The sequence below is a fragment of the Oculina patagonica genome, chromosome 6, assembly GCF_052425735.1.
Source record: "Oculina patagonica isolate OP01 chromosome 6, crgOcupat, whole genome shotgun sequence".
Taxonomy (NCBI): Eukaryota; Metazoa; Cnidaria; class Anthozoa; order Scleractinia; family Oculinidae; genus Oculina; species Oculina patagonica.
The window spans coordinates 33,725,443-33,750,442 of NC_135763.1; the positions used below are offsets into that span (position 1 = coordinate 33,725,443).

Sequence of the window (25,000 nt, forward strand, 5' to 3'; positions counted from 1 at the left end):
CCTTGCGCAATATTCTTTTCGTGTCCCACAGATGGTAGGTGGGAAGGTTGGTAGGTGCGAAGGTACCTGGTAGGTAGGAAGGTAGGTAGGTAGGTAGGTAGGTAGGTAGGTAGGTACGTCGGGTGGGTAGGTAAGTAGGTCCTAAGTACAGTGTAAGGTCAGGTGGGAAGGTAGGTAGGTAGGTAGGTAGGTAAGTAGGTAGGTAGGTAGGTCCGGTGGGAAGGTAGGTATGTGGGTAGGTAGGTAGGTACGTCGGGTGGGTAGGTAAGTAGGTCCTAAGTACAGTGTAAGGTCAGGTGGGAAGGTAGGTAGGTAGGTAGGTAGGTAGGTAGGTAGGTCCGGTGGGAAGGTAGGTAGGTAGGTAGGTAGGTAGGTAAGTAAGTAGGTAGGTAGGTCAGGTGGGAAGGTAGGTACGTACCCGGATCTTTCGATTCGATGTCCAAAATGCGCCACTAAAATACTTCGACAGCTTCTCTTGTGATTTCACAAGTTAGTACTGACAAAAATGAATGCTCTTTTATCCAATCGCTGCAGGTAGATGAAGAGCTAAAAGGACTTGAGGATAGCGAGGTACCAGAGTCGGATGAGGGAAAGGGGGCAGTGGCCATGAAACTTAAGCAATACCTCATCGGAGATCTGAAGGACCTTCTTTTTAACAACACGTCGGATAACGAAGGAGGCGAAAAAGTGAGAGGGCTGTTTAATTCATTTTACGAGGATGTATTCAAGGTGAGAGAACGCGAAATAAGTGTTGTTAAATGATGAAATTCTTCCATTTTAAGGCGTTGTTTTGAGTTTGCGCAAATTTTGAAACGTGTAGCTTTCGTATTCTGGTCTTTATTATCGACGAAAAAAGGCACGATAAACGTGCACTGTCACGTTGAAGAACTGTTTGAACACAAAATCAAACTTTAAAACAAAAACTGCTCAAACTCGCACGTGCGATACCCTAGCGAAAATATCACATGATTTAACAAATAGTCTACAAATCCGGATGTAACGAACCGAATGTAACGCAACCGGGTGTGACAAAATTTACAAAATCCCACTGTACACTTATATTGAAACGACCAGCAAAGTGGAACTCACCCCGCTATACTAAAAGTGTTGCAATTGGGACACCCAAGGGAATAGTGCCAAGTGATAAATCCTCTTGGGCTTTAAATTCATTCAACTCTGTTCAATTTTCCGAGCCCCCTTCCGCCCCTCCCCCATCCCCCCCCCAAAAAAAACAATGTTAAAATATTGTCGCACAGTTGGATGGATAGAAATCAGCATTGTATTGCGAATGGGAAGGGGGAGGTTAATGCAATGCCATTTTTGTCGAATCGGTTAGGTGTCCCAAGCCTTTTGTCGAGGATTGTAGTTTAAATACCAGTACTATATTTATCTTTCTCTCTTTGTATTTGACAGTACATTTCAGGAGAGAGTTAGTATATCCCGCCAAAGAGTGCAATACAAAGGCCCCAGCCAGGCCAGGGTGTTGGGTGGGATCGGACACCTCGATTTGCAACCTCGTTCCCAGGGTCTCTCTCTCCCCGCCCCTCTTCTCTCGCTCTGGGGGGCGGGGAGAGAGAGACCCTGGGAACGAGGTTGCTCGATTCGAGGTCTGATGCACTAACAATTAGGCACTGTGCCTTTCTAGAAGAAGTTGTTATTATGATAGATAATGTCTGTCATGCCTAGGTGGATCCTCTAGCCATGCGTAATGACGATGATATCAGGAGGCGGCAGAAGAAGTTGGAGGGTGCGACTGCCCCGCTTGGAGAGAGCAGTGAGAACAGCCAGCTGCTGCAGAAACTGCTGTACGAGAAATACATAGGTACAAATCCTTTATAACTACTCTTCAGATTTCTCCAAAAGGAATGTTTGCATTTGAAACATGTAATGTGTATGTTGTAGTTCAATTTAAGTCTTGGTTATCTCGTTTTTTACTTTGTTTTATATTCGATTTATTATCATAGAGATGGCAACCTCATCCCGCGCCTTGACTGTAATAAATTGATTGATTGATTGATTGATTGATTGATTGATTGATTGATTGATTGATTGATTACCATACATCAGAACAAAGGAAATACCAAATGACATCAAGGGTAAAATCGAACCAAAACATGTATAGAAAAATTAAACAGGTCGCTAGCGTGTTTGGACTGGAGTGTTAGACGTAAGAGATTTTTTTTATCAAGACCTACTTTATAGTCTGTTAATTTCTTATCTTATAATGAATTCGGTCAATATTTTGTTAATCTTATATCCAACTCAGGCCGTTAGTGTTTTATTTTTTGACCGATATAATCTTGTCCATTATGTATATAGGTTATTCACCTGAAGGCCGTCAAGTTCCATTTCAGAGTCCAGTTGATCAGTTGCTACCCATTTCGGAGAACCTTGTGAAAACTGTCGAGACCACACTAAGGAAAATCGTTCAAAGGGCCATCACATGCAGCTTAGACAAGTTCCCCACCCTCAAACAAGCGGTCGAGGCGAAAGTCGTGAACAAAATTTTTGACACGAAACGCGACCAGACAACCCAGTTCATCAAACAGTTTCTTGAAATGCAGAAGAAAAGTATCGACCAAGTGTTTGCACCAGTCCCCACGCCGGGCGAGATACACCTCTGGGAATCGTACCCAATGAAGGAAGGCAAATTTCATCCCTGCATGTCGTCAAAGACGATGAATCACATGAAAGACCTCGCAAAAAAGCTGTACCCTGATCAAATGGTAAAGGAGATTGAAGGTCGTGGCAATGTCCATGGACAAACAGCGTTTTTAAACTACAAGGTAAGCATACAACACGGGTGCATATTGCACGCTTACGTACTTGCAGCTGTTTTGGATATAAGCCTCGAGCATTCAACATGGCATGGAAATGTATATTTTATCTGAGACATGATGTTTTATTCTGTGCGATTGCTTCTTTACAGGAAAATACATTCGTCTAGCCACCTTGAACGGAGAGGCAAGACCAATTGTTTTTGTGTGGAACATGATAATGTTTCTGTAGGTCCAGCGGCACAGACCCATCCAAAATTCTTGAAAATGTTAACCCTATCTATTGCGTGCAGTTACGTATTGGTTCTACATCGTCAAACGCCATTCTAATTTCTCACATTTTTTCTAGAGTTAAAGAACTGGTATGGTACTTTGTGTAGCCTGCGTAGCTGGCGGGAGTCGAGTGCGAGTGCTTTGCTTGCTTCGAGCGGGCGAAGCCCGCGTGCGTGAGCGGCGAAGGGGCGAAGCTGGCGGGAGTCGAGTGCGAGTGCACTCGAATCCCGCCAGGCTTGCTCCAAATTCCTCGCGGCTCCGCGGTTCCCTCTCTTTGCCGTTCGCCGGCCCGTCTCAAAGCAAGCACTCGCACTCGAATCCCGCCAGCTACGCAGGCTATACTTTGTGGTGTTGCTATGTTTTGGTTTCCCTGTGACTGGCTAGTGCATGCATTTTGCATCAGTTTCTTGAGCCAATCAGAATGTGCTGCAAATCAATAACCACAAAATAACCGGCTTTAGTTTGAAAGTCCCCTCTTACGAAATGTTTATTTTTCTTGGTATTTAGGAAAACGAGGAAATGAAGAATATAAAAAGGAATGTAGTGCGATGCTTCAACGTGCTGAAAATGAACGTCTGTGACACAGTCCCCCGTTGCATCCTGCATTTCTTCGTCACACAGTTGGTGGATGATCTTGGCCGCGCCTTGGAGAAGGAGGACTTGGTCGAGTACTTACAGGAGAGGAAGGACATCCGGGACAGGCGCAACCTGTGTAGGAACCAGTCCCAGGCCCTGGAAAAAGCGCTTCCTTTCACCGCAGACGTGCTGGACAAACTGCTACGCATGAAACAGGGATCACCAGTAAAAGGCGGCAAGAAGTAGCTGTGACATTTTGTTACATTGTAGCCTCATGCTCTTAAGGAAAATGCCTCACTGAAGCCGTTCCTTTGTTTTTTACCCTTAGATTTTAAGATGTGTTGTTTTTAAATCGTTTGGCAAAGAGACTCTCTAGATTCTAGTACGACATTCACCGGTGCGTGTGTGCGAGCTAGTTTGATTTATTTTTGGCAGAAAATCAATCTTGCCAACGATAACTGTCGGTAGCAATTCTATATTGCATTAAAATTTATTTTTAAATTTTCGACTATGAATTTACCAAATTCAAGTTCTCAGTCAATTTAAGCTTAAAGCAATTGTTTAGTTTTTAGTTCAAACAACTTCTAAAAGAATAAAAGAGTTTAGAAACTCAAAGAGTATTTATCAATTGAGTTCTTTCTCCAAGAAATGATGGGGTCCCTCAGCCCCGGGTGGCTAAGCAACGTAAGGTAATGGCTCATACTGACGTGACATTTCAACTTTATGATTACTCGTGTTTTATTTTGATTGAAGAATAAGAATGGTGGACCCATCGAAAGCAAACAAATAATAAACAAATCATCTTTATTCTGATCACCCCTCCCACTCTCAAAGTAATGTAATACTGATAATCAGGGGGCTTATGTGAACACAATTTTTTTTATATTTTTGGGTAAAAATCTAGAGGAGGCAAGTGCCTCGTCTTGCCTCTTGCTAGTTACAGCTCTGTTTTGGCGGGAAAAACGCGGGTCGGGTAGCAGCTTTCGCATGGTCCCTTATCAATAGCTCGCTACCCTTTGTCCCAAGTCCCAAATACAATAACAACTGCTACACTAGAGGAACAGTAGAATTATAAGCTTACGAGAGCTGCTACATGCACTACTGATGTATTGAAATTGGAAGAAAAAATTCCATGTGGACCACCCTTTGGGGATTACCGGTGTATGGTACAAGGCTCATAAGATATGAGTTTAAAGGGGTAAACGAACCACAATAACACTTCACTACAAGATAATTTTTCTCGATTTTTATTATCTTTTTTTTTTCAACAATTTTGAGGGCTTGAAATATTTCAAAGTCGTATTTAAAATTTCCTTCGCGCAAGATAAACACTTCAGTAAAGAAACACTTCGTGTCTATAAAATTTGTCTGTCTTAAACGACGGATATAAAAAAAAGTTGCATCCCATAAGGGACCCTTTCAAAACAGTACGACTGTCAGTGGCGTGTACAAAACCGCCCTGAAAAAGTGAAAGCAGAGGTTAAAGAAAATTTACACAAGAAATTCTACGGCAACCGGCAACTTTTTTTTTAATTTTAGAACAATCCATCAGAAAAATGCCAAAATAAGCGTAGGGAGGTCATGACCCGATTTGAGCTCAGCAATTTCCGTCAATAAAACAAAAGAAAGCTACAAAATATTGATACCGACGCTGTATTCCTAGGGCTTTTCCCTAAACAAGTTGAATTGAAGGGAAAAGTCCAGTAATATAGGGGCAGTTTGTATTTTTTGAGAACTTTTTCTTGGAATTTGACTTTCTAGGATTCTGATTTTCTTGGAAATCTTCACCAACGGTTAGCTATAAATTTACATCATAAGGAGTTACATATATTTCAACTGGAGGAATCAATTTTCAGTATTTTCTTTACCCAACGCATATGGTCAGTTATTCTGGGAATTCTGACAGTTCAAAGGTCATGTTCAAGGAAAAGCGTGACAATCTTTCTTCTAAGGAGGAGTGGGTAAGGCATGTGTCCTGGTACTTGCAATCTTAATTCGATAAAATATACTGTCAGAAATGTAAAAATAGTTTAAAATAGTTTTTATTTTATTTATTTTTTTGTCTTGTAATGACCGAAAATAATTAACATAAATGTTTATGTTTGTTCAGCAGGTAGTATGCTGAATATACCACCCAGTTGATATAGATATTTAAAACATCTCGCGGCTAATAGTTTTGTGGCCCCCGGCCGTGCTGGCTAATATTTATGAAGTTTAAGCGTTTTTTGGCTTAACGATAAAATTAATGGTTCATTAAGACGGTGGGCTAATTTTGTTATATTAAAATTTAGCTTGGTAGCAAAGCTTATAAAACACAAACGAAAGAAATTGAATAAGAAGGCGTATTCATTTCTTTTGTTTATTTTTTCTTTAACTTGAAGCCTGTTTGAAATGACAAACTATCCTATTACGCACTAGCCTCGTTTTCATTCGTTTGTGCAGTCAAGCGTGTTTTCCAAGAAAGCTGCAAACAGTTTCCGGGTATATTTCTTTAAAGAGAAGAACAATTGTTTCGACTTTTATAATTTTAAATAGCGAAATCGGAAAAAGTACAGATTCTTGGCCGAAGGGCATTGCTTTATCCAGTTGGTATTGTCTGGATTGAGAAGAAACATTGAACGATTTCGTTTGGACGAAGGACGGTCGAGCAAGATAAATATTCTGAAATATTTCATAAGGTTACTATATCCGCGGACTAACAAGGTAATTGCAAATCTTTATAATTGCCCCAGTTTGAATAACAATGTATTCTTATTCGCAAGTTTTTTCTCTTCGGTCGTAGCTGGTATTTGATGCGACTCAGTATTTCATATTTCTCAGAAATAGATGAATCGAATGGTTTAACTGGTCTGGTTGAAAAAGTTAGCTCGATTGCCAGTGGTTTCATCGGCCATGACAAACTATTTGGGGGATAACCTAGACCCTAGCTATAGACACAGGGCCTTTTTGAATCTATAGCCTGTTTGAGACATTGTTTTGAGCTCAAGAGCATTTTGCTAACTTCGAGATCATGCGGCATTTTGTTTGAGATAGGCATTTTGGCAACAATAATATAAAACCAAATTGATTGCAAGGCTGGTACAACGGCAGGAGGGCAAGATTTATTGGCCAATATTTCAACTAGCAGAGCTAGTCTTCTTCAGGGCCAGTACTATAATAAAGTAAACCAGTTTACATATTATAGTACTGGCCCTGAAGAAGACTAGCTCTGCTAGTTGAAATATTGGCCAATAAATCTTGCCCTCCTGCCGTTGTACCAGCCTTGCAATCAATTTGGTTTTATAAGCACTTAGAGTGACGTCTGGTACGAGCATTTCTTGAACAAGAGATCCGGCAGCAGAGAAGCCAAGCAGTTTTTTCTTCGTTGCGTGGTCCCCTGCATCCAAACTGTTTTTTTAATAATATAAACTTCAAAGGGTGCTTTACAGGTACGCAAACTTCGGATCAGGCAACCAGTTACAACGTAACTTAAACCCGTAATGAACCAGCAAAATAAGGTTTAAAACACAACGGGAAAAACTAGACAGGCCCACATTCAGGTAGAAGGATCGAGTACACTCAGAACAGGTTTCGTTTCTTGATTCCTTCTATCATGCTAATATTGAGAACCATTGAGTCAGCCAACTTCTCCGGTTTCGGGAATCACTTATCTAAGCGATTCGAAAGCATCGAAAGCATAGACTATGGACACGGAAAAGGTCGCAGGTTGGCTAAAGTCATTTGATATTTAAGGAACATTGCGTTCTTATATTTGCAATGGATCAGTGATTTTCAATGCATATACAACTACACACCCTTTTCCTAAAATATGAAATGACTCTGTCCATGATTAAAAGAGTCCTATGGACAGCGCCTGCATATAAGTCGCAAAGACTTGCTGTAACGTATCATATCGTTGAAGCCAACGAACGAGCGAGCGAGTAAGTTAAATCACGTGACTACAGCCGAGTAAGTAAAAACCAGTTTACATTTAATTCTACGGAGCTTAAAACTTTTTATTTCGAAGAAATAGAAATGTCTAAAAGCTAACAAGTAGATAACAGAAAGAGTCGGCGTTTTGCATAATATAACTAGACAACTTTCTCTAGTTGAATTTTGTGCATGTGGCGTACAGTAAAAACCCACGAGTGAGAACCTAATTTTTCCAGGTTAGCCTAAACAGGTTCTTATATAAATGGTAGATAGCAAAAATTTAGGCTTTTCAGGTTCTTAATAGGTTCTTATTTTCTGAAGAAAATTCACAGTGATGCCAGTGATGTTAGTAGTCAATTAGTATTCAGTCTATTCCTTTTAAAAAAAATTTGCATTCCATCTAAGTGGTTATGTAAACATGAAGCACTAATCATTTAGAATATGACATTATATACATGCACAGTCATGCTTTGTCCAAACTTATTTCCCGAAAGTAAATCATTTTATTCTGTAATTTAGTTACACTTTTACTCTTTTTACCTTTTTAATATTTTATCTCGTATTTCTTGTATTTTTATTCGTAATATTTTATAGTTTTAGTTTATCCATAGTTTTAATATTCGTATTGTTCTGAGTATTTTTATATTTTATTGTAAATAATTATTGAGGGCCACTGGTTTGTTAGTGTTTTTATGCTATTTTAGTGCTACCCTCGTTAAATAAAGACTTTACCTAATCAATTTTAGAAAATAAAAACCTGTTTCCAAATTTGAAGCTAAATAGGCTCTTATAAAATGGGGTCTTATTTGCAAATTTTAGCCTAACAGGTTCTTAAATGTTAGGTTCTTACTCCCAGGTTTTTACTGTATAACAAATTTTCACTTGTGTAAATTCACATTTTAAAAATTACTTTTAGAAATAAGTTCACAATATTTCTAATATAAAATATAAAAATATAATAATATAAAATGTGGTCACTGGGTCCAATTTATTAAATACACAAACTTAAAATATAGTTAATGGGAGTTTAACCAGGGCCCTGTTGTAAAGTGGTACCATGCCCAAAGATCTTTGCAGACCTTTCTTTAAATCGCTTCATTTGTGAGATAGGCATCTTCAATAAATATTTCTTATTAAGGTGGCGTTAAGTTGTCCCTGGATTAAGACCAGTCCATTTCTCTTTAAGACAATAGACAGTGAAACGGGAACACAAGCTGAAATAAGTTAAGTTGAGTTGGAAACTAGAGAATGGTCCTTTCGTTTGTATAAAATAGTACCTTGTTCTTACTAATTTTTGCGTTTTCAAAATAATCGCGCAATTTAATACGCGCGGAGAAAACATTGCGCGAAATTTTAACACGCGAACATTAATACTATGTTTTATATCAAAACAATTATTTAACGAACTGTGACTATCTCTCGTTGAAAATATCGTTCCGCCTTATTTTCGACTGTCACCCGTCCTCTGATTACTGTTTCCATTAGCTTGTAAATCGGCCAAGACCTCTTAAAGCACAGTCACCTAAGTTTCCGTTTTCACACTCCTTGTAGTAACATTGAGTTAGGCCTTTGTGTATTTCCAGTAGTTCCTTACTGTTTGACGACTGATCCAAAATAACACTGACAAAATCGCGAATTTTAAAGAATAAGGGCCTCTACATGATTCCGGAATGACTTTCATTCCGGAACGAGTTCATTCCATCCCCATACATTTCTCTGTATCTGTTTACATGATACCGAGACGATAGTCAAGTCATTCCGGAATGAGTTCATTCCGGTTTTCATTCCGGAATGAAAGTTTCGTTCTGGAATGACATTTCATTCTGGTATCATGTAAACCCAGAATGAACTTCGTTCCGAGATGAAATCGCAACTTATGAAACCGCAAACGGACTCCACAGTTTGAATTCAGAGCGAAAAAACGTAATAGCATTTACTGTTTAGCCCGAAGAAGCAGCTCTACGGTCAAACTACGCGTTAAAATTGCAGATACGGCCATTGATGGGCACAAAAACATGTTTGCGCGAAACATGCGCCATCTTGTTTTGATCTCGCGCGAACACCGAGCACGTGAAAATGCCTTTGGTTGAACCGGTCGACTCTGACATGTGAATGCAGAACGAACTTCATTCCGGAACGAGTTTCATTCCAGAATGAAAGTCATTCCAGAATCATGTAAACAGGCCCTAAGGTTTATCATTCTTATGTGTTATTTGTTTGTTTCCTTGTTTGTTTTGATTACTGCAGAAGAGGTTGAAGATCATGTCAGGCGTAGTAGAAACACCCGTTGCCAAATATGGCCGAAGTAGCGAGTTTGGAGTCGTGTTGGATTTCATTCAAACAATGATTAGCAATGATACTCTACGACAAGAATTCAACATTCCGCATTTGGTCATGGTCGGTCGTCAAAACATGGCGAAGACAGCGCTAATAAACCGATTGATTGGTCGATATCTTCTCCCAATGCGACGAAATGAAACGGCCAACACCCTTCAGGCACGCACTACTTATCCCATAATACTCAATCTACGGAACGGCCCAAAGAGCATGGTGGAAGTGAAATGTGATAAAAGGCCGGATATAGGGGGAACTGTGGAAAATCCCACGGATGAAGTAGTAGAGGATTTTCTAAACAAAGTTACTGGCCATCTTCCCAAGGAGGAGGGAACTCCGATATCAAAAACCCCTGTTAATGTTACTCTGCAAGGTGAGGTGTTATGTATAACGGCTAGGTGTTAAGATAAATTGCAAGATTTCTGTAGCATGAATTTGCTAGCACTACTACTCCACTGGATGGGATTCTAGTAGTCCATCTAGTAGTCCATCCATTGTAGGTTACCCTCTAACGTTTTTAAATGCCTTTAAGTTGCCCTAAGAAGTCCAAGGATTCGCCATTGCCCATTTATGCACCTGGGCGGAGGGAGGCACTGTGAAAGTAAAGTGTCTTGCTAAAAAAAACACATACAAATCACATACAACATAGACAAAAACCTTGGCCAACGCTCCAACACAGATCTGTGCCACCACACCTCAAAGTCACGGCGTTTTATGCCGCAAAATCGTGAACTGTAAATGCAAGAAACGTTATGAAACAAAAACCTCTCAAACCCCAGTTCCTATTTTAAAGATCGAAGCACGACACAAGCTTCTAAACTCATTCAATAAGTCAAGTTTTAAGGTGGCTAAACACAAAGCTAAGGTACATGTTTCAGGGACATACAGCAGGGATAAAGTCACATCGTGTACACACAATGAAATGCAACAGGGACATGTTGCGGATGGTGCCAATGGGATGAGTCGCTGCAACACCTCCCTGCTACGTCCGCGTGCTACATTTTCTTGGTACACGTTATTTTGGTATTTTCTTGTTGTACACGTTATTTTATCGCAGCTGCATTTTTCTTCGTGTGTCGGCGCTTTAATGTTCAACAGGGAGCTTTGTTTCTCTTTTTCTCCAGGCCCCGAACTTACGACCCTCACCTTGGTCGACCTTCCCGGCGCTCACTTCGCCAATGACGACCAGCGAATGAACCACGTGACCCAAAGTTTGGTGCTAGAGTACATCGAGAAAAACACAAACAGCATCATCGTGATTGTGTCGGAGGTAGGGGACCCCACAGGTGACAGTGCAATTAACCTTGTCATGCAAAAGGCCAGAGATTTTAAGAGCCGTACTATTTGCGCGCTGACCAAACCAGACAAGTTGAGAGAAAGTGATGACATGGGCTATAGAGTTGCAATGAATCAGTCCAGCTTTACTCTGGAGGATAACCGCTTTATTTTGCTTCGAGGTAAGACGTTTAGTTTAAATCCGTACTTGAAACAAAGAATTTTCGATCAATACTTTGGGAAATCGCTTTGGATTGTTGTTGTCGTTCCTAACTAGCTAAGCAAATTGCTTGTGCAACTAATTAAAAGATCCCGAAAACGAACAAAATTGTGGTAGAAACATTACATTCTTGGCGAATAAACGGGAGAACATTTGTTGCGAATGCAAAATTTCAATTTTTGCAAAAAATTTAGACATTGTTGTTGCTTCTCGGAAGCAAAAAACGCGTCTGTGATAAATGTTACGTGTTTAATTTGTGCATTTGCGCTTTTCCCATCTCGGGGGACGTAAAAACCGAAGAAATCACAGTGAAAATCACAAACAAACCAATCAAAACTCGATGAAAATTCAGGAAAGGCATTGGAAGGAAAGCACGGGAAACAAGGCACCTTGGTAAACGATACTGCACTTGATTGGTGGAAAATTCGTCTTCCTTGATTCCGACAAGCCATCCGGCCGTCCCTTGTGAGAACATTGTAAGACGCAAGGGATGATGGGTAGAATGATGCTGCCTCCCCATCATTCCTAGCCTGTTCCTCGCGCCGCTTCCAACTAACCGAACGCCTGGAACAGGCTACATCATTCCTTGCGTCTTATCTTTTCTCATAAGTGACGTCTGGGACGAGCCTGTCTCTGATTGCTTATTAAAAAAATAAAGCACTTTGCACAAAACAACAGCTTTGAACTAGTTAAAAGGCACATCAAAAGCCAAAACCAAAAGAAACCTGATTTTTTTTATCTAAACAAACCAGGTAAAGACGGCACTGACCCGAACGAGAAGGACTGGGACGCAGAAATGACCCGTATGAAGGAGAAGGAATGGTTCGGGAGGCACCCGCAGTACAAAGACATCACACATGTGTGTGGCATTGATCGGCTGATGGACACCATGATCTCTTTACTGGCAGAAAAAATGATCACGGAGATTCCTATTTTGGTTACACAAATGAAAGAACGAAAAACTGCGGTAAGCGTCTGTGTAAGAACTGTTCAAAACACTTACAAAGTTACGCTTTAAATTCTAAATCGTCATATAAACAAAGGAACAAGAAATCGTTCTGATCTACTTCTACAATGCATTCTTGGCCTGGTGCTATCCCAGTCCAGTGGGTAGTAAGGTAGGTAGGTAGGTGGGTGGGAAGGTAAGTAGGTAGATAGGTGGGCAACCTCGTTCCCAGGGCTTTTCCTTTGCCAAATTACAAAGGGTAAAGCCCTGGGAAGGAGGTTGTTGGGTGGGTGGGTGGTTGGACGGGCAGGCGGGCAGGCAGGCAGGCAGGCAGGTAGGCAGGCAGATAGGTAGGTAGGTAGGTAGGTAGATAGGTGGGTGGGCAACCTGGTTCCCAGGGCTTTTCCCTTGCTAAGGGTTAAACCCTTGCTAAGGGTTAAACCCTGGGAAGGAGGTTGTTGGGTGGGTGGTTGGACGGGCAGGCGGGCAGGCAGGCAGGCAGGCAGGCAGGCAGGTAGGCAGATAGGTAGGTAGGTAGGTAGGTAGGTAGGTAGGTAGGTAGGTAGGTAGGTAGGTAGGTAGGTAGGTAGGTAGGTAGGCAGGTAGGTAGGTGGGTGGGTAAGTCGGTGGGTAGGTAGGTAGGTAGGTAGGTAGGTAGGTAGGTAGGTAGGTAGGTAGGTAGGCAGGTAGGTAGGTGGGTGGGTAAGTCGGTGGGTAGGTAGGTAGGTAGATAGGTAGGTAGGTAGGTAGGTAGGTAGGTAGGTAGGTAGGTAGGTAGGTAGGTAGGTAGGTAGGTAGGGAGGGAGAGAGGGAAAGCGGGAAGGAGGGAGGAAGGCAGGGAGGGAGGCAGACAGGTAAGTAGCTTGTCCAAGAACACAACACAATGACCCGGTCAGCGCTTGAACCTGGATCGTTTGTTTTGATGTCCAAAATGCGCCACTGAGAAACTTCGGCAGCTTATCTGGTTCTCAATCAATACAGGTAGATGAAGAGCTAAAAGGACTTGAGGACAGCGAGGTACCGGAGTCGGATGAGGGGAAGGGTGCAGTGGCCATGAAACTTAAGCATAACCTCATCGGAGATCTGAAGGACCTTCTTTTTAACAACACGTCCGACAACGAAGGAGGCGAAAAAGTGAGGGGGCTGTTTAATTCATTCTACGAAGATGTATTCAAGGTGAGAGAACGCGAAATAAGTGTTGTAAAATGCTGAAAAATAACGGTTTTAAGACGTTGTTGCGAGTCTGAGCAAAGTTTGAAACATGAACGTCACTGTACACTTATTTTTTAAACGACTAGCAAAGTGGAACCCAGCCCACTATACAACAATCCTCGACAAAAGTCCTTGGGACACCTAAAAGAATAGTGTCAAGTGACAAATCCTCTCGGGTAAAAACTCATTGTTCAATTTTCCGAACTTCCCTCCAACCGAGCCCCCCCCCCCCCCCCGAAAAAAAAACAAGCAATGTTGAAATATTGTCGCAGAGTTTGATGGATTGAAATTGACATTGCATTGGGGTTGGGGTTGGGGTTGGGGTGGGGGAGGTTAATACAATGTCATTTTGTCGTCGAATCGGTTAGGTGTCCCAAGACTTTTATCGAGGATTATAATTATCATATTTATCGTTCTCTCTTTGTATTTGACAGTACGTTTTCAGGAGAGAGTGAGTATATCCCGCCAAAGAATGCAATACAAAGACCCCAGCCAGGGAGTTTGGGAGGGCGAGGGGGCGGTAATTGGACTCCTCGATTCAAAGTCTGACGCACTAACAATAAGGAACTGCACCTCTGTATAAACAGTTGTTATCATTTAGACAGGATAAGCAATGTCTGTCATTCCTAGGTGGATCCTCTGGCCATGCGTAATGACGATGATATCAGGAGGCGGCAGAAGAAGTTGGAGGGTGCGACTGCCCCGCTTGGAGAGAGCAGTGAGAACAGCCAGCTGCTGCAGAAACTGCTGTACGAGAAATACACAGGTACAAATCCTTTATAACTACTCTTCAGATTTCTCCAAAAGGAATGTTTGCAAACATGTAATGTGTATGTTGTGGTTCAATTTTAGTCTTGGTTATCTCGTTTCTTTACTTTGTTTTATATTCGATTTATTATCATAGAGATGGCAACCTCATCCCGCGCCTTGACTGTAATAAATTGATTGATTGATTGATTGATTGATTGATTGATTGATTGATTGATTGATTGATTGATTGATTATCATACATCAGAATCAGTGTTAGACTCAATTAGAGATTTTTTCATCAAGACCTACTTAGTCTGTAAATGTCTTATAATGAATTCGGTCAATATTTTGTTAATCTTATATCCAACTCAGTCCGTTAGTGTTTTATTTTATGACCGATATAATCTTGTCCATTATATATATAGGTTTTTCCCCTAAAGGCCGTCAAGTTACAATTCAAAGTCCAGTTGATCAGCTGCTACCCATATCGGAGAACCTTGTGAAAACTGTCGAGACCACACTAAGGAAAATCGTTCAAAGGGCCATCACATGCAGCTTAGACAAGTTCCCCACCCTCAAACAAGCGGTCGAGGCGAAAGTCGTGAACAAAATTTTTGACACGAAACGCGACCAGACAACCCAGTTCATCAAACAGTTTCTTGAAATGCAGAAGAAAAGTATCGACCAAGTGTTTGCACCAGTCCCCACGCCGGGCGAGATACACCTCTGGGAATCGTACCCAATGAAGGAAGGCAAATTTCATCCCTGCATGTCGTCAAAGACGATGAATCACATGAAAGACCTCGCAAAAAAGCTGTACCCTGAGCAAATGGTACAGGAGATTGAAGGTCGTGGCAACGTCCATGGACAAACAGCGTTTTTAAACTACAAGGTAAGCATACAATACGGGTGCATATTGCACGCTTACGTACTTGCAGCTGTTTAGGGTACAAGCCTCGAGCAATCAACATGGCATGGAAATGCTTTTTATCTGAGATATGATGTTTTATTCTGTGTGATTGCTTCTTTACGAGAAAATATATTCGTCTAGTTTAGCCAGCTTGAACGGAGAAGCAATACTAATATTGTTTTTGTGTGGAACATGTCAATGTAATAATTCTGTGGGTTCAGCGGCACAGATCCACGGAAAATTCTTGAAATTGTTATCCCTCCCAAAGTTAAAGATGGCGCAAATATTCGCAGAACATTTTTTTTGCGTGCAGGAACGTATTGGTTCTAGAGCGACAAACGCCATTCTAATTTCTCACAGTTTTTCTAAAGTTAAAGAACTGGGTTGGTACTTTGTGGTGTTGGCTAGTGCATGCATTTTGCAGCAGTTTCGTTTCTTGAACCAGTTAGAATGTGCCGCAAATCAATTATCACAAAATGACTTTTGTTTTAAAGTCCGCTCTTACAAAATCATTTCTTTTCTTGATATTAAGGAAAACGAGGAAATGAAGAATATAAAAAGGAATGTGGTGCGATGCTTTAACGTGCTGAAAATGAACGTCTGTGACACAGTCCCGCGCTGCATCCTGCATTTCTTCGTCACACAGTTGGTGGATGATCTTGGCCGCGCCTTGGAGAAGGAGGACTTGGTCAAGTACTTACAGGAGAGGAAGGACATCCGGGACAGGCGCATTCTGTGTAGGAACCAGTCCCAGGCCCTGGAGAAAGCACTGCCTTTCACCGCAGACGTACTGGACAAGCTGCTACACATGAAACAGGGATCACCAGTAAAAGGCGGCAAGAAGTAGCTGTGACATTTTGTTGCATTGTAGCCGTGTGCTTTTAAGGAAAAGGCCTCACTGTGGTGTTTCTTAGATTTTTCCTTAGATTTTAAGATGTATGTTGTTTTCAAATCGTTTGGCAAAGATACTTTCCAGATTTTATAATAGGTACGAGATTAACCGGTGCGTGTGTGTGAGCTAGTGTCCGATTCATTTTTGGCAGAAAAAAAAATCTTGCCAACGATAACTGTCGGCAACAATTCTATCTTGCAATAAAATTTATTTCCAAATTTTCTAATATGAATTAACCAATTCCAAGTTCTCATACATAATATATAACTTAAGTTTAAAGAAATTGTCAAGTTTTTAGTTCAAACAACCTCTAAAAGAATAAAAGAGAACCTCCAACAGCGGTTATCAATCGAGTTCTTTCTCCAAGAAATGATGGCGCCCCTCCCCCCCACCGGGTTGCCTGAATTTCACCCGTTTTCCCTGTTCGAATGATCAGAAGAGAGGGGGCAATTGCCCCCGCTACGAAAACTAAATTTCTAACATAGTGTTTGATTTTGCTGGGCTATTTCTTGTAGCTATATTGGAGTTTGCCCCCGCAGCGGAGTTTAGCAGAATTAGCCCCTGCAGACAAAAAATCCTAGGTACGGCCCTGCAGTTCCTGAACTCTCTCTTCCACGCGCCCTATATAGGGGTTGAACCTAGGCGCGAGAAGAGAGAGTCTAGGATAACGCATGCGAGTTATCCTGGACTCTCTCTTCTTGCGCCTGGGTTCAACCCCTATATAGGGCGCGTGGAAGAGAGAGTTCAGGGACTGGACTAATATATTGTCAGAAATTGAAAAAATCCTTTTTGTTTCTTTTTTGTTTTGTCTTGAAATGAACGAAAAAAAATTAACATAAAAAGTCTGTGTTTGTTCAAGACAGCAGGTAGTATGCTGAATATACCACCCAGTTGATATCGGTATTTAAATATCTCGCGGCTAATACTGAACTTTGAGGCCCCTGACCGGTCTGGCTAATATTCATAAAGTTGAAGCGTTTTTGGCTTTCAACGGTTAAATTAATAGATCATTTGGGTAGTGGGGTAATTTTGTTATATTAAAATTTAGCTTGGTAGAAACGCTTATAAAAGACAAACAAAGAAATTGAACAGAATCGCTTATTCATCTCCGCTTTTGTTTATTTTTTGCTTCAAGCTCGTTTCCATTCGTTTGTGCAGTTAAGCGTGTTTTCCAAGAAAGCTGCAAACAGTTTCCGGGTATTTGTTTATAGGTCAACTTTTATAATTTGAAATAGCGAAGTCGGAAAAGTACAAATTCTTGGCTGAAGGACATTGCTTTATCCAATTGGTATTTTCTGGGTTGAGAGAAATTACAGGACGATTTTCGTTTGAACGGTCTGAACGAAACAAGGTCGAGCAACGCCGACTAAACAAGGTAATTATTTATCATTGCCCCAGTTTGAATAACGCCGTATTCTTATTCGCAAGCTTTCTCACTTGGGTCGTAGCCGGTATTTGATGCGACTTTTTTATAGAAATAGATAAACTGAATGGTTAGGATATTCATCGTTCAATTGATATTGTGTATAAATTCCTAACTAGACACCAAGTCCGTGGTTGAAAACTTTAGCTTGATCGCTAAGCGCCAGTGCCTTCGTCGGCTATCACAGACTATTCTTTAACAATAAAACTATCACAGACTATTTAGGAGATAACTAAAAAAGTTTGTCTTAAAAACCCAAGAATCTATACACACTGGGCTATCTAGAATCTATAGGCTGTTTGAGGTCAAGGGCATTTTGCTAACTTTGAGATTAGTATTTTGAGATTTGCATCTTGGCAACAGTATGTGGCCCTTGGTCCGCGAGTAAAAATTATAATCTTAAATATCTTATTTGAAGCAAAGCCTAATGGGCTGAAATTTTTCCTGATAATAGATTTTGTTTCTCTCGCTGTAACTGCACAGAGTGGCAACTTCCCAACTAAAATATTTTTTCGTGTCATTTAAAAATACAGTGACCGTGCTCGCGGGTCCTTGGTCCGCAAATGTGGTCCTTCATCCGCGAGTCACGTAAAGAGCCTGTAAATTACTCTAAATCGCGATAATCTTGTTGGACAATCTTGAGCGACAATCTTGTTGGAAGCGACAATCTTGTTGGAAGTCGTTGTGAGGTGCGAGTATAAAACAACCTGCGGTACTTTCTTTCAGTCAAAAGTCTCCCACACTGCCCACACAAACACGCGTTTTATTCTCTTTTAACTTAATGAAATATTGAACGCGAGGAAAGATGCCGCAGCAACAATGTGTACGTGCACCCGGTGCTTATTATTTTACTAAATTATCGTTGTTTTAAAACAGATATTTTATCCACCGTCATAGGTCGCGGACCATTGAGGACCCATATGCAAAATTTTGTTTGATAATTTTCAATAGTCGCTAAATCGAAAATTTTAAACTCTGCAGCAAATCTCTTTGCAGCTGCTGAAATCAGTTTATCTTTTAACTTTTTCTCCAAAAAACACGTTTTCCTGTTGCATTTTATCTGTGCACCAGCTTATTAGTAAGCGCGACCATGTAATTTACGGAGTCGCGAAAAGTTGAAATTTCAAGAAAGGCAAAATGACCTGTCTCTAAGTGTCTGTCGACAAGCGTGAATTTCGCACCGTAACCACAAAAGCTGAAAATTTGCCATAGCAAAGAAGAAGAATCAGTAAATCATTGGACTCACTCGTTCTAAGCCTTATTTTAGTTATCGCGTAAACATTAAATCGTATTTGAAAAAGTCGCGGACCAAGGAGCACATACTGTAAATAACATTTAGCAAGAAGGATCGAGGTTTCGTTTCATATTTCCTTGGTAATATTGAGTCGGCATTCTTATGGTTACGATCGGAAATCACTTTTCTTTGCGATTCGAAAGCACCGCCAGTGAAATATTCTCTCTATGTAGACTCTTCTTCAGAGACGGAAAAGGTTGCACGTTAACTACAGTCATTTGAAATTATAGGAACAGTGTGTTATGCAATGGATCAGTGGTTTTCAAAGCAGATACAACTACACACCCTATTCTAAAATATCGACTGACTCCGTCCATGAGTACAACAGGGAAATTTTCCCACACCTACACACGGTTGTTTAAAAGAACCCGTGGAAAGCGCCCGCATATAAGTCGCGAACTCTTGCTGTAAATGTGAAACCCACAAGCGAGCGAGTTAAATCTCGTGACGACAGACGAGTAAAACTTTCCATTGATTCCACGGAGTTTAAAACTTTTAATTTCATAGGAATAGAGTGCCTCGACTTGCCTCTTGCTAGACATTTCGTATTTGAATTCTATTGTTTTGTGCCTGTGACATACAACAACTGAAGTTTTTTACTTGTGTAAATTCATTGAAAACATATTTAGTTAACTTTACTAGGTGGCCAGTGGGTTCAATTTATTAAATACACAATTAAGGTTAATAGGAGTAGTACCATACCCCAAAATCTTCGAGGACTCTTCTTTAAATCACTTCATTTGTGAGGTAGGCATCTCATAGACGGCGGAGCAGGGGGCAGGGGGTCTGTACCTCCCCCCCACACACACACACACACACAGTTTTGGTGCCGAAAATATTGCGATCGCAGTGAAAAATTGGTTTCTTATATTCCATCTTGTGATCGTTTCAACAGGATTGTTTCTGGCGAAGTAATATGTTGTAGGACTTTCAATCAACAAACCGCCTCTCTCCACAAGGCCACTAGTAGAGGTCCACAAACCAAACCAAACTGTGTTTAGATTGTTTTTTGACGTTATCTTTGACATTGGCGACTTCAGAGCCTCATTTTATGCGCTCTGACGACAAAGAGCTACACAAGAAGAAAGGGTCAAGAAGCACCATGAAGTAGGATCGTCTGAACTATCCTTTAAAAAATTAAAACCAAAACTTGTTTAGTTAAAGGGATTTCTTTCACTGAGAACAATTGTGAAGAAACGGATGACGTCTTGTCTGCTGACGAGTTTTTAATGCTGAACGATCGAAAGTTCAAACATCGAAACTTTCTTGGAAGTCTTGAACTAACTCCGTTTATTTTCGGAAAAGTTCGAAAAATTATCGGATACGTTCGTGTGGCTTTCGAACAACAATCAGAATCTTCGGAAATCGTCGGTGTAGAAACTGCTCAGAATACAAAATGTTTCTAGAACGGAGCACCAGAGCACCCCACGTTCCAAAACGTTCCGCCGCCTCTGCATATACTTCCAAGAAGTTTTTATTTTCCTATTTTGTATTTTTATTTCGTGGCGCACCTGCAAACTAGCTCTTTAGCTAAGCGCGCTGACCACGTTAAATAAAGATTGTAATGTATTGTATTGTAATAAAGATTACTTAACAAGAAGGCTTTGCCCCTAGCTTTTGAGCGGTCAATTTATCATAAAGCCAACGATCATTGATGAGTTGACTTAAAAATTAGAAAATGGTCACTTTGATCTGTAAATACTAGATCTTTCTTATATTTTGTTTGTTTGTTTTGATCACTGCAGAAGAGTCAGAGAATAATGTCAGGTGTAGTTGAAACCCCTGTTGCCAAATATGGCCAAAGTAGCGAGTTTGGGGTTGTCTTGGATTTCATTCAAAAAATGATAAGCAATGATACTCTACGACAAACCTTCAACATTCCGCATTTGGTCATGGTCGGTCGACAAAACATGGCGAAGACAACGCTAATAAACCGTCTGATTGGTCGATATCTTCTCCCAATGCGGCGAAATGAAACGGCCAACACCCTTCAGGCACGTACCACGTATCCCATAATACTCAATCTACGGAACGGCCCAAAGAGGATGGTAGAAGTGAAATGCGATAAAATACCGGAAATACGCGGATCTGAAGAAAATCCCACAGATGAAAAAGTCGAGAAGTTTCTCAACGAAGTTGCAAGCCATCTTCCCAAGGAGGAAGGAACTCCGATATCAAAAACTCCTGTTAATGTTACTCTGCAAGGTAAAGTATTATGACTAAAGGTCGGGACGCACTAGGCGACAAGTCGCTCCGTGTGTACTACTTCAAAACAAGTCGCTGCGACAAGGCGCTTGTTTGGAGCACACGCAGCGAATTTAGAAGAGTGGGAATGTGAATTAGTTTTTTTTTGTATGTTGTCGCAGTAACTTGTCGCAGAAGTGTGCATACGCTGCGACAATACAGCTTTCACTCATTTTGTCGCTGCGATCAGTCGCACGAATTCAAACTGGTTTGAATTTGTGCAAAAAATGCACCTTGTCACACGAGGCAACATTTTACAGCAACTTGTCTCCGCGGCATATTGCAGCGACGTGTCACCTAGTGTGTTCCGACCTTAAAACTCGATCTAAGGTCGCTATTTTCATATATTATTGTTTTTATCTAAAAAGCTGGCTCAGCGGTGCACGGTGATGACTTTAATATCTGTGGGATTAAGTGGCTTGGAGTATTGCACGAGTTGCTTCAAAGGACTGGCTTTGCCCGGGGTGGGTTTTTGACTTAACTTTAGGTAAAGGGGTGCCGCTGGGGGTTTGAAACCTTGACCCTGTTTAGGACAATAAAAACTGAAAATACCTACCCTATGTAGGACAACACCCCCTATTTTAAGACCCTATTTAGGACAAAGGACAACATCAACAATCATTTACGCTTTATTGTGATTGCGTCCCGTACGCGATGTTTGACGCATTGAAATGCGAAAACACCAATCCCACCATAGTTAATAGAAGGAAATGGTTAGGAAGCCTGGCAAAGTTCTTTGTTGTATGTTTTTGTTCGCTATTTTGGGGGTTGACCCTGCACAAAACCTGACAAAATACAATAGGTGGTTACGTGTGTTCATGCAACTAACCAATAAAAACATTGCGATTACGAACTCCGGCATAGTGTATGAGCGCAAAACAAAAGATGTGCAGGGTCGTGGACCTTCCAACATAAATCTTGGCCTCTTTGTTTGCCCCTTTGATGTTTGCCGGCCTTCCTAACCATTTCCCTCTATTAACTATGATCCCACCAAATAAACTAATGCTTTTTTTAAGCGAAAAAGAAAACCATGTAAATACATGGACGACAGTCTTGAAGCCACACCTTGTCTAGGACAGCTTCAGTCCCTGTTTAAGACAGAGGAGCTTGAAATTATATACCCTGCTGTTCAGGGCCGGAGGAGTAAAATATAGGGAAGTCCCCCCCCCCCCCCCGGGTGGCTTTGTCGCGGATTTTAAAAATTTTGAACAGCCAAAATATGTATTTGTGCGTAGGAAACCTAAAAATAATGGTCCATTTCTATTAACTATTGCTATATTTGAGCACTGAAATTGTTAATGAGCGTCTTTGGCTGTAGATGGCTAGGATGGAAATGGATTACGACTTGAAAAGTTAAGGCTTAACTTTTTAAGCTGTTTCCGTGCGTTTTAAAAAATTGATATTTATAGCAGTGGTTTGATCTGTTTGATTTCTCTCCGCAAATTAGGTTATATCTTCCTTTAGTTGCCTACCACTAATTTCAAGGGAGTTTTCCCGTGACGTAAATCCTATAAGACTGCCGGTGCATTTTCCCTTTCGTAAACGGTCGATGCGATTTTAGCGACACTTTCATTCATTATTCAATATTATGTATTTTTTTTTGTACTAAACAAAACAACTGGCCTGCTAAAATCCCTTCCTCTCCGCTTTATCTCCATGTTGATCCGCCTATTCGTAACCTAAGCGTGAATCTAATTTCACTAATAATCGGAGCACAGTTTCGAAGAAGTCTGGTTACCAATAATGGCATCGACTGTTTACGAAAGAAACTCAGCTTCGCCGGGAGCCGATTTACACTCTCCGGCGAAGAGAGTTTCTTGACAGCGACTTGTTTCTTTCTTGAGAGTTTCTTGCTCGAGCACGAACCTGTCCCACTGCGCTTCCCACAAAGTCGCGCTTTCAGTGTTTATATTATATATAAAAATAAATAAATATAAATAAAAGCCAAAAGCAATAAAACTGTAACATCTGCTGCTCTACTTGTTTCACTGCTCGGCACAGGTCCCGAACTTACGACCCTCACCTTGGTCGACCTTCCCGGCGCTCACTTCGCCAATGACGACCAGCGAATGAACCACGTGACCCAAAGTTTGGTGCTGGAGTACATCGAGAAAAACACAAACAGCATCATCGTGATTGTGTCCGAAGTAGGGGACCCCACAGGTGACAGTGCAATAAACCTGGTCATGCAAAAGGCCGCAGATTTTAAAAGCCGTACTATTTGCGCGCTGACCAAACCAGACAAGCTGAGAGAAAGTGATGACATGGGGTATAGAGTGGCTATGAATCAGTCCAGCTTTACACTGGAGGATAGCCGCTTTATTTTACTTCGAGGTAAGACGTTTAAAACCGTATTTTATACAATGGATTTTGGTCAATAATCTGGGAAATGATCGCATAGAGTGAAAATCGATCACTAAACCGAAGGAAGCATTATCTTGCGGGAAGCATTACCGCGGCGGGATGCTTCGATGCTTCGGGATCGACCGGAGACCGAACGTCGTCGGTCGTTGGCTGACGAAACGACGAATACCGTAAAACTGCGCAAAAAAGCCTCTTGCACCGAGGGTAAGGAGTCGTAACAAACAAATCAAAACTCCAAGGAAAACAGGTTAAGTCAAGAAAAAAAGCACTTGCAACTATTAACTTTGCACCTTGTAAATAGTTTTTTTGTACTCATTTACTCGAAAATATCTAACATAAATATCTCAATATCGTAGTGCACTTTTCACAAATCCTAGTTTTAAGCCAGTTATAAGGCTCGACTAGCGAGAGTAAAACCAAAGGAATCAAATAATTGTTTTCTTGTTTGCTTTCGACTCTCAACTAACCAGGCAAAGATGGCACAGACCCAAACGAAAAGGACTGGGACGCTGAAATGACTCGTATGAAAGAGAAGGAATGGTTCGGGAGGCACCCACAGTACAAAGACATCACACATGTGTGTGGCATTGATCGACTAATGGACACCATGATCTCTTTACTGGCAGAAAAAATGATCAAGGAGATTCCCATTTTAGTGCGGCAAATGAGAAAACGAAAAACAGAGGTAAGCGTCGTGTTTAGGAACTGCTGAAAACTCCGACTTACAATGTTACGTCTTCAAGCGTAAATCCGTGCGGTATTCTGTCCCAGTCTCATAGGGTAGGTAGAAAGGTAGGTAGGAAGGTAGGTGGCAGATAGGTAGGTTGGTAGCTAGCTAGTTAGCTAGGTAGGTAGGTAGGTAGGTAGGTAGGTAGGTAGGTAGGTAGGTAGATAGGTAGGTAGGTAGGTAGGTAGATGGGTATAGCTTTCCCAATAACACAACAGGTAGGTAGGTGGTAGGTAGGTATGTAGGTAGGTAGGTAGGTGGGTAGTAAGGTTGGTAGTTAGGTAGGTGGGTAGGTGGCTAGGTAGGTAGGTAGGTAGGTAGGTAGGTAGGTAGGTGGGTAGTAAGGTTGGTAGTTAGGTAGGTGGGTAGGTGGCTAGGTAGGTAGGTAGGTAGGTAGGTAGGTAGGTAGGTAGGTGGTAGGTGGGTGGTTAGACAGGTAGGTGGTAAGTAGGTAGGTAGGTAGCTTGGTAGGTGGGTAGGTAGGTAGGTACTTAGGTTGGTGGCAGGTAGGTAGGAAGGTAGGTAGGTAGGTGGCAGATAGGTAGGTTGGTAGCTAGCTAGTTAGCTAGGTAGGTAGGTAGGTAGGTGGATATGTGGGTGGGTGGGTAGCCAGGGTAGGTAGGTAGGTAGGTAGATGGGTATAGCTTTCCCAATAACACAACAGGTAGGTAGGTGGTAGGTAGGTATGTAGGTAGGTAGGTAGGTAGGTAGGTGGGTAGTTAGGTGGGTAGTTAGGTAGGTGGGTAGGTGGCTAGGTAGGTATCTAGGTAGGTAGGTAGCTAGGTAGGTAGGTAGGTAGGTAGGTAGGTAGGTAGGTAGGTAGGTAGCTAGGTAGGTAGGTAGCTAGTTAGCTAGGTAGGCAGGTAGGTAG

General features: G+C 41.4%; 3 protein-coding genes across 5 annotated transcripts in view; all 3 read left to right on the plus strand.

The window, feature by feature from the left end:
- The window catches only part of LOC144658045 (uncharacterized), a 6,826-nt gene extending 2,585 nt beyond the window's left edge, over nt 1–4,241 (plus strand). The window contains exons 3-6 of the mRNA XM_078518370.1: nt 491–729; nt 1,687–1,822; nt 2,320–2,786; nt 3,558–4,241. Coding sequence (XP_078374496.1) covers nt 491–729; nt 1,687–1,822; nt 2,320–2,786; nt 3,558–3,872 — 1,157 coding nt within the window. The 3' untranslated portion in view covers nt 3,873–4,241. The remainder of the gene's footprint in view (nt 1–490; nt 730–1,686; nt 1,823–2,319; nt 2,787–3,557) is intronic.
- LOC144656801 (uncharacterized) overlaps nt 1–16,418 on the plus strand; it is a 21,065-nt gene extending 4,647 nt beyond the window's left edge. Inside the window, exons 1-8 of one of the 3 annotated variants that reach the window (XM_078517043.1) lie at nt 6,094–6,329; nt 9,786–10,245; nt 10,997–11,329; nt 12,120–12,334; nt 13,295–13,489; nt 14,156–14,291; nt 14,701–15,167; nt 15,718–16,418. In XM_078517043.1, the coding sequence (XP_078373169.1) occupies nt 9,801–10,245; nt 10,997–11,329; nt 12,120–12,334; nt 13,295–13,489; nt 14,156–14,291; nt 14,701–15,167; nt 15,718–16,032 (2,106 nt within the window). In that variant the 5' untranslated portion in view covers nt 6,094–6,329; nt 9,786–9,800 and the 3' untranslated portion in view covers nt 16,033–16,418. Of the gene's footprint in view, nt 1–6,093; nt 6,330–9,785; nt 10,246–10,996; nt 11,330–12,119; nt 12,335–13,294; nt 13,490–14,155; nt 14,292–14,700; nt 15,168–15,717 lie in introns of those variants that run through there. The other 2 variants (XM_078517044.1, XM_078517045.1) reach the window with 2 other exon arrangements.
- An 830-nt stretch (nt 16,419–17,248) lies between these two features.
- The window catches only part of LOC144656800 (uncharacterized), a 16,392-nt gene continuing 8,640 nt past the window's right edge, over nt 17,249–25,000 (plus strand). The window contains exons 1-4 of the mRNA XM_078517042.1: nt 17,249–17,452; nt 20,540–20,999; nt 23,040–23,372; nt 23,873–24,087. Of these exons, the coding sequence (XP_078373168.1) occupies nt 20,555–20,999; nt 23,040–23,372; nt 23,873–24,087 (993 nt within the window). The 5' untranslated portion in view covers nt 17,249–17,452; nt 20,540–20,554. The remainder of the gene's footprint in view (nt 17,453–20,539; nt 21,000–23,039; nt 23,373–23,872; nt 24,088–25,000) is intronic.